At 25.7% G+C, this 9512-nt stretch overlaps 1 protein-coding gene across 1 annotated transcript; it reads right to left on the bottom strand.

Annotated features, from left to right (window-relative positions):
* Positions 1–2236: 2236 nt before the first annotated feature.
* On the bottom strand, positions 2237–3224 carry LOC124922668. Its single transcript, XM_047463387.1, has 2 exons — positions 2551–3224; positions 2237–2462 (listed from the first exon to the last, which is right to left on the bottom strand). Exons 1-2 carry the CDS (start codon positions 3105–3107, stop codon positions 2432–2434), a joined length of 588 nt encoding a protein of 195 aa, XP_047319343.1. The 5' UTR covers positions 3108–3224; the 3' UTR covers positions 2237–2431.
* Between the last annotated feature and the right edge of the window lie 6288 nt (positions 3225–9512).

Raw genomic sequence — 9512 nt, 5'->3', positions numbered from 1 at the left:
GTTTCTCTTTGACTTCATTTCATCTCATTGGCCTTTCCAGATCTGGATGAGAAATTGAAAAATTAAAACCCATTTGGAATCACTCTATGAATCCAAATCATGATTAAAAACCCATTTGAAATCACTTTCTAGATTTCAATATGGGATTCAGTTGAGATTCATATTTTAAAACAAATTTGATTGATCTTTTTTTATCATATCATATTGTCTTTATAAAATTCAGTTTCTAAATACAATACCAAGTTTGTTTTCAAATTAGATAGTATTTAATTTATGATTAGTTAATGATTATAATGACCCAAATTATCTGTCTTTGAGATGGTTGTTTTTGATTGTTGTCAAATTTGTGGTGAATTTTAAATTTTTATTGAGAAAAATTCTATCTTTTAATTAAAATCAATATTCATTCTTTTTAACTTTTAAATGAAAATATAGTTTTCTGCATTGTTCTGAAAACCGTTTTGATGTTTGATTATCGATTTCTTTTTACCACAATCAGCCACCTTTCCTTCTATTCTTTTTCCATAAGTCAAGCTGGCTAGCCAAAACTTCTTGAATGACCAACTTTTGCTCGTCCTTTTTGGCCCTTTACTTTGAGTTCACTTTGAGTTCACCAACCGAAGATGCCCAAGGATGCCTTCGGCATCTAGGGGTCGTGGACCGACCATAGAACCCTGTTCAATAAGTGGAACGCATTAGCTGTCCGCTCTCAGGTTGGACAGTAAGGGTCGGAGAAAGGCAATCACTACTTCTTAAAACCAGCGAACCAGTGTTCTTAAAACCAAAGAGTCGGGCAGAAAAGGGAGGAAAGCTCTCTGTTCCTGGTTCTCCTGTAGCTGAATTTGGACCAATTTTTAGCGAACTTCGATCAAACCGGTTAAACTATGCTAAACTAAATATTTGATTAATATCAAACAAAATATTCATGGGCATTGATTCCATAAATCAGTTGGAAACAACCCAGCATCATTGAATGCTCAGCTTTGATCAGCTTTTCAGAAGAAGAAATGTGCAAACATCTTATCACATCATACTTTATTAAATATTTTCTGAAGTATCTTATCAAGATATAAATTAGGAAATGCTCAATATTGACTTAGCCTTGTTCTTATTTAGGTTTTTTAAATAACCCAACAAAATCAATTATTACGTCACTTATTTTTCATTCATTAAATCAATCAATTCATTAACTAAAATACTAAAATATTTTTTATTTTAAATTATTATTATTTATTTTATTTATATATATGAATACCCTTTAGGTCTTTTTATCAAAAAAAATATTATCATTTTCTTAAAATCATCCTTTATAATCATTATTTTCTCTCTCTAGGTTATTTAAATAACCTGAAAAGAACAAGGCCTTACAGTTTTTGGACAAGTCCTGCCATAAATTTTGTATCATTGTTAACTAAACTCTATAAGAAATATTTTATTTATTTTTAGGGTGGTGAATTATTAAGAGATTTTTGTGAAGCAAGTTTACTTCACTCTGATTTTTTTGTTGGAAGAATGAACAGATAAATGAGATTCATTTTCCACCTAAAAAGAAATTATGAAATGGAAGATATAAAAATTAAGGAAACTGGCCCAAGTAATCAATAACTACGTAATTTTTAGATTTTAAGCAATTTAGACTATGGAAAGGACTTACAATCCTTGATCTAATAGTTTAAGAAAAAATGAAATACAAAGAACCTATCAGTCTGTTGGAAATTCATAAATATGTATCTATAAAAATTGAATTATTTTAATAAAAATATCTAAATTTTAAGCATTTAATATTAAAAAATAATTTAATAATAATTACTATATTAAATTATATAATTTGATATATTATATATTAAAAAATAATAATTAAAATAAATATTAGTATTTTTTAATTTTATTAAATTTAGAATGCTAAATTAGTTTTTTGTTTATATTTTTAATAATGTTTAACTCTTTTTTTTTTTAGAAAATAAGTTATAAATTTTAATTTTTTTTAGTAATAAAACAAGTGATTATCAAATAAATTTATATTAATCAAATCCTTAATATAATTAATTAAGTAATAAATTATTTTGTCAACATTACCTTATTAATTAATTTTATTATGCTTTATTTGGAATTTATAATTTTTTTGGGAAAGCAATATTTTTTAAGATAAATTTATTTTGTTGATATAATATAATGAATAGTAAATATATATATATATATATATATATTAGTGTTGGTAAGAACAGACCAACCAGAATGACTACACATCAAACATTGCTAAACAAAATATTACTATTGAAAAATGCAGAACAAACTAAGTAGTTATAAGCTACACAAAAAAAGAGAGTTTGTTGATTTTACAAATAGAGAAAAGAAGTTGAAGAGATTTGATCAAAATTAGAAACACATAATTAAAAATTCATATTGAATTCTTCTTCAACCTTCAATGGAATCACTTGCTTGATTTCCTCACAAAGAATCGCCTACAAATTAAAAGAATAATGTTTGATTAACAAGAAAAGAATGATGATTACTTACAATTATTATTATTCAATAAGAAGAATTACTTACAAGAAAAGATTCGCCTTGTTATGGGAAATCAAGCTTCCATTTCTCCTCATCTTAATAATCTCATTATCATCATCATCATCATCATTATCAAACTTTTCTCCATTGTTACTCTTCTTCTTACCCATTCGCCAAGACCTAAAAAACCCTGTTTTTCCCTTTCCTCCTCCCCTGTTCTTAATCAACACCATATCTCCCAACTGAGCTCTCCCAAATGAACCCTGCTCCACCATATAAGGTCCTTGGTCCAATACAGTCGTCGGAGAAGTCAATTTGGAGTCTGCCGGCGCCGGCAACTGAAGTAGTCTTGGAGGAAGCTGTAATTGTAGGTATTTGTTATGGGTTGTGATTGGAAATGTGATTAGGGCTGTGCATGGATGGGGTTTTCCTGGTTCTTGTTCCCATCGGAAAGGAACAGATGCGGTGGTGTTGATCGGCGGCGTTCGCGTTCCTGAGTTGTCTGGAGATTGGGAAATCAGTGGGAGTGATGAGAATGATGATAAAGATGGCAGATTTGAAAGGGCTTTTGCCTCGTTATTCCATTCCTTTTCCATTTCCATTTCTTTACTGTCAAGATTTGAAGAAGATGATGAAGAAGAAGATGGAGGAGGAGTACTAGCTTAGATATCTGTATATCTATCCATCCGGCAAGTCTATGCTCACTTATGTGGACCCATTTCTAATTTTTCTCATTTTTTTTGGTTTAGTTGTCCAACCGTTTGGCTGGTTTATCCCCGGTTTAATATCTAGGGCATATTTGGTACTTTGATTTTGTATTTAGAGAATAAATTGAGATGTTCAAATTAATAAGTTTGAATTCTCTGTTGATTTGATTACTGATACTAATGATTTATTATTCCCTCTAAATTGGGATGAATGAATCAGTACAATTAAACCTTTTAAAATGATAAGGTTTAAAATGATATTCGATAAAGTAATAATCCCGCTTAAGTAGTAAATTTTGTCGGTCCTAACTTGGACTAACGTTATAAAATAATATTTTCGCTAAAAACACAAGATAATAAAAAAATAGAAAATTATTAAAGACCCAAGTATAATTTCAGAATTATTTACAAAATTCTATTCTTTTTAAAATATAAATCTAATTTAGCTTGTTTCTTCTTTCTACTAAAACTAAAATTAATCTCATTTTTGACTTTATCTAAAATATAAATAATTCTTGGTAAGTTTTGATCGCAATGTTACAAACAATTGTTTAGAGCGTTGATTGCTTGAAATGCTTACTTTGATGACACGTTTGTGAAGACATTGATATCGTCTTTTAGTTAGTAGCTTCTACCACTTTAATTTTATATTATATGTTCATGAATTTATATTTTAGAATTACAATAAAATAAACTTTAGATAATTAATTTTTTATACGATCTACACAAAAAATAATTTTAAATTTTTAAACATAATGTACTATATTGTAACTGGACATAAATACTATATAAAATTTCGATAAAATATTAAAATATTACTTTAAAAAGGTTTAATTGTATATTTACTCTCTTTTTAGTAGTATTTGTGTTTTCGTTTTTATTCTATTAATAACACAATTAAATATATAATGTTATAAATATATATAAATATTTATTTTTTATATTTTATAAATTAAATTAAATTAATTTTTTTTATAATAATATAAAATTTCAAATATAATATATCATATATATTTTTTAATACAATATGACTGTGCCTTCTATAATTTACGAAAATCGTATAGGTAAAGGTAAAAATAAATTTTAAAGTAAGGGCTATTTCCGTTGAGAATTTTTTTTTAAAATTTTATCATAAACTCAATATATCACTTTAAATATCAAATAATTTCTTTATCTTAATTTTTCTTTTAATATAAATTCATTATTAAACAAAAATGTTAGGAGAAAAAAAAGTAATTTGATCAAAATAAAAATCATTTTTTTTTATAGTTTTAATCAAATAATTTTTTTGGTAAAAAACCTAGCAAAACTCAAAACAACCTATTCCTCAAAGAAGACCTAACTCGTTATATTACTTCTTCCTTTAAAATTTCATTGGAAATAAACTGTGAATTTGTAATCTTTTGAATATAAGTTCTTAACAAATTTGTCAACTAAACTCAAAATGCATTAATTTGTAAAAGATTATGAAAGATAACAGAGAAAACAAATATTATATATATACATATATTTAAAGTCAACAAGGTATCACAATAATCTATATCATCAATTCTCTTTTCTAATAACTTTTTTTTCAAATAAAAAATATATATATATATATAATGATGCTAAAAGTCAATAAGACACCACAATAATCCACATCATCGATTCTTTTTTCTAATAATTATTTTCTTTTGAAAGTGTGATGTCTAAGTTAGTGGTTAATTTGACGAGCATTTGAAAGTGTAAGGTCACGAGATGGAGGCCGGGTGATGGGTGATTTGTTGAGTGCGAGGTCCGAATTCGTGGTTGGTTTGACGAACATTTAAAAGTGTGAGATCACGAGATGGAGGTCGGGTGGTGGGCGGTTTGTTGAGTGTGAGATTAGAATTAGTGGTTGGTTTGACGAACATTTAAAAATGTGAGGTCACGAGATGAAAGTCGGGTGGTGGGTGGTTTGTTGAGTGTGAGGTCAGAATTAGTGGTTGGTTTGACGAATATTTAAAAGTGTGTGGTCACGAGATGGAGGTCGGGTGGTGGGGTGATTTGTTGAGTGTGAAGTTGGAATTATTGGTTGATTTGGTGAGCATTTGAAAGTGCAAGGTCACGAGATGGAGGTCGGGTGGTGGGTGGTTTGTTAAGTGTGGGGTCGGAATTAGTGGTTGGTTTGACAAACATTTAAAAGTGTGAGGTCACGAGATGGAGGTCGGGTGGTGGGTGATTTGTCAAGTGTGAGGTTGGAATTATTGGTTGGTTTGATGGGCATTTGAAAGTGTGAGGTCATGAGATGAAGGTCGGGTGGTGGGTGATTTTTTAAGTATGAGGTCAGAATTAGTGATTGATTTGGCGAGCATGTGAAAGTATGAGGTCAATAGATGGAGGTCGGGTGTTGATGGTTTGTCGAGTGTGAGGTTGGAAGTAGTGGTTGGTTTGACGAGCATTTGAAAGTGTGAGGTCACGAGATGTAGGTCGGGTGGTGGTTAGTAGTTGGTTTGACGTTGAATAAGAGGTTTGTAATCAATTGGGATTGATTGTTGATTTGTTGAAGTGAGAGTAAAAGAAATGTCGACTAAGATTGGTGAGTAGTTTGTCGAGGGATAAAGAGACATATGAAAAAGTGAGTCACAATATTAGGGTCAGTGAGTGGTTTACCGAGGGAATAAAGAGACATAAAAAAGTGTTAGTCACAAGATGATGGTCAATTGGGGGGTTAGTGGTTGAGTTTGACGAGAGATAAAAAATGTGTCATTAATTAAGATCGACTAAGATTGAAGAGTGATTTACCAAAGGGATAAAAAAAACATATGAAAAAGTGTGAGTCATAAGATGTGATCAATTATGGGTTAAGTGGGGGTGCCAATTGATAAAATATATGTTAATATTAAAGTTTAATATAAACTTAATTTTTAGCCACTAAAATTAATTAAATATTTGTGAGTCATAAGATGTGATCAATTAAGGGTTAATTTGATTAATAAAAATTTATAGATAAATTATATTTTATATATGTTCTTATTCCTACATTGTTTAATTTCATTTAACAAATGAATAATATAGAGCATTGACATTTTAAAAAAATATATTGGGTATGGAAACTCAAGAATTAGTTTATTATTGTGTGTGTTATTAGTGAGTTAAGTGTTCTCATTTGAAGATTGAGTTATGTTCTCATTTTATGTTATTTTACTTTTGATTAAAGTTTTATTGATTAATTTATAACAAATAATATTATTTGAAACATTTAGAATTGGAATGTAAATAAATTTGAACTTTGACAAAAAATATTTTTTTATTAAATTTAATTAAGAAATATTTTAGAATATTATTTTATTTAAATGAAATTGAAAAAAAATAAATTCAAATTCAGGGTATGAATTGATAATGTTGTTTAAATTTCTTAATATAAATACAATGTTGACTTATTGTAAATTTACTAAGAAAAAAACTTCCAAATAATTCATAAAAGATTTTGAATTAAGAATTTTTTGTATAAAAATATTTTTAATAAATTAGCTGTAACGCAAATTGGTAGCAGTGTGAGTTATGCCGACAGCCTAAAACTTAGTGAGAAGTGAGTGTAATTTTGATTATTTGAAAAAAATAATTGAATTATTAATTCAAATTTTATTTAATAAAAAAGCTCATTTATTCAAAAGTAAATTATTAAAATATTTTGTATTTCATATTTATATTTTATAAAATATAAAGTAAGAATAATTTAATTATTAAAACTATAAACATCTCATTTTATATGTTTTTTTGGGATTTTATTTTAGTATGTTTATTTTATATTATTATTATTTTAACCATTAAATTATTTATTTTATTAATTAAAATATAAAAATATGTTTATTTTATTTTAATTAAATTTAAATTTTAAATACAAAATAATGTTTTAAATTTATACTAATTAAAATCTCAAATGAATTTTTGAACAAAACCCTCAAATAACTTAGATTAAACTAGCTTTATTTAAATGATTTGTTAAAACATTATTTGATTCTTTTATAAAAAAAATATTTGATCCTAATTTTGTTGTTTTATTTATTTTAAAAGATCTAGTTATATTAAAATTAAAAAAATAAATTATTTAACCATAATAATAAAATATGACATTAAAGAAAAAAAATTAAAAATAAAAAACGATACTAACTAAGTTATCAAGTTCATAAATTCTCGAGAATAACGATTAACTCTCCGACCGACTCTACTGGTTTTTCTAATCGAATTTCAGAAATCGTCATAATAATAGTATTATGAATACACACATCGTACGACTACGATTATTAAAAGTTCGACGATTTCTCTCCAACCAGATAATACACCAAAAAATAATTTGAATGATAACTGAATATGTAAGTCTATCACATCAGATGTATTAATCTAAACTTCAAAACTACTACTAAAATACTCGAATAAAAAGATTTGATCTTCATATAGATAATTTTATCAACTAAATCATTAATAAAAATATCAGAAATCGTCATAATAATAGTATTATGAATACACACATCGTATGACTACAATTATTAAAAATTCGACAATTTCTCTCCAACCAGATAGTCTACCAAAAAATAATTTGAATGATAACTGAATATGTAAGTCTATCATATCATATGTGTTAATCTAAACTTCTCAATTACTACTAAAATATAGTTGGATAAAAAGATTTAATCTTCATATAGATAATTTTATCAAGTAAATCATTGATAAAAATATCAAATTACTTTTATTTAATTTTTATAAATTATTATATTTATTCAAAATAAAGTGACAATATAGGGTGATCTGTAGGGTCTAGATCTGACCTAACCCAGCCTATTTACATAATAGTACAAACAACAAGAACCCAAATTTCCCAACCTAAAGGGCATTCCAAACATGTACTAATATTATTATTACCTAAAACACACCGACCGACGTTTTATTATTTAATTAAATATAAAAATAAATTCCAGCAAATTGTTACCACAACTGATTTAACTGCTCATAGCACAATCTTTTTCAAGATTGAGAAATGTCATATAAATTATGTCCCATCGTAACCTAATTATTTCTCTTTTCAATTATAAAAATAAATATAAACTGATATATTTTATTAATGAATAATATTAGTTGAACTCATAACTGAAAAAGCTAAATAATTGAAAATGTAATTATTAATGAAACAAATATTCAAATATTTGTAAATTTAATTCACTAATGTGACATTTTTCTTAATTTTTGTTTAAATTGTGATGCCATGATAAATAATCATTAGTAAATATGTTTTAAAACTAAGTATTAAAATCATTTTTATAATTAAAACATTATTATAAATGATATTATTAATTGGGTAGCGCATCTCTAAGAAAATTGACTATAAATACTCCGAATAAATTAAGGATGGCACTCATAATGATATATATATATATATATATATATATATTCTCAATTTTATAATGAATTTATATTTACAATAAAATTTCAATTTATGACATCACAAACTATTTATACATCAACTACTAATTATACAAAATCTAACCAAGTCAGGAGTTAATTCAAGTTTAAAAAAAATATATTTCTTAAGTTTGAAATCGTACTAATTCTTCCAAATAGAAAATTTTGATTTTAGAAAAATATAGAAAAAAAAATTAATATAGAATCTTCTCCCAAAATTATCAACATAGTCAAAAACATGAATTCAAAAATAAATATATAAAAAAAAAATAAAAAATATTCAGCCTTATATCCTACACTCGTTTAGTCAACAAATGATGTTGAATTCCTTGTCTTGGGTCGTTATGAATATCGTTTTCAAATCAGGTCACTTTTAATTTTTTTTTAGTTATTCAATTACATATACATAAAATTTAATGCAATCAAAATAAGAATATTTGAATTAAAACAAGAATATTATGTGCTTTATGCGATGCACCTATAAAATAAATGGAAAAGCAATCAAATAACTTACATAAAAAAAGTTAAAGACAAAACTAAAAATTTCACTAAAAATAAATATAGAGAATATAATAAAAATAAAATAAGGATGATATATAACTTACTAGCTCAATACTCTGTTGGGTAATGTCGTTTTATTAAATTATTTTTTTTCTTTCATTTTTATGTCATTTTTGTTATTATGCTTAAATGATTTTTATCATTTAATTTAATATATATGAACTATTTTAATAAAGAAAAATTACTTTATTAATAATTGAAATGACTTATCACTTAATTTAATATATTAAAAATTTATTTAAAATAAAATATGTTTATAATCACATTTTATTTTATAAATTTTGATAAAAATATATAACAATAAAATTTTATAATTTATTT

This window comes from Impatiens glandulifera, chromosome 1 (assembly GCF_907164915.1).
Source record: "Impatiens glandulifera chromosome 1, dImpGla2.1, whole genome shotgun sequence".
Lineage (NCBI taxonomy): Eukaryota > Viridiplantae > Streptophyta > Magnoliopsida > Ericales > Balsaminaceae > Impatiens > Impatiens glandulifera.
Note: the sequence above shows the minus strand (reverse complement) of the source record. Positions and strands in the feature narration are given on the sequence as shown.

Coding starts and splice junctions, on each gene's coding strand:
- LOC124922668 (XM_047463387.1), bottom strand. CDS start 3,107: ATGGAAATGGAAAAGGAATGGAATAACGAGGCAAAAGCCCTTTCAAAT. Junction 2,463..2,550: donor AACAAGGCGAATCTTTTCTT/GTAAGTAATTCT, acceptor TTTAATTTGTAG/GCGATTCTTTGTGAGGAAAT.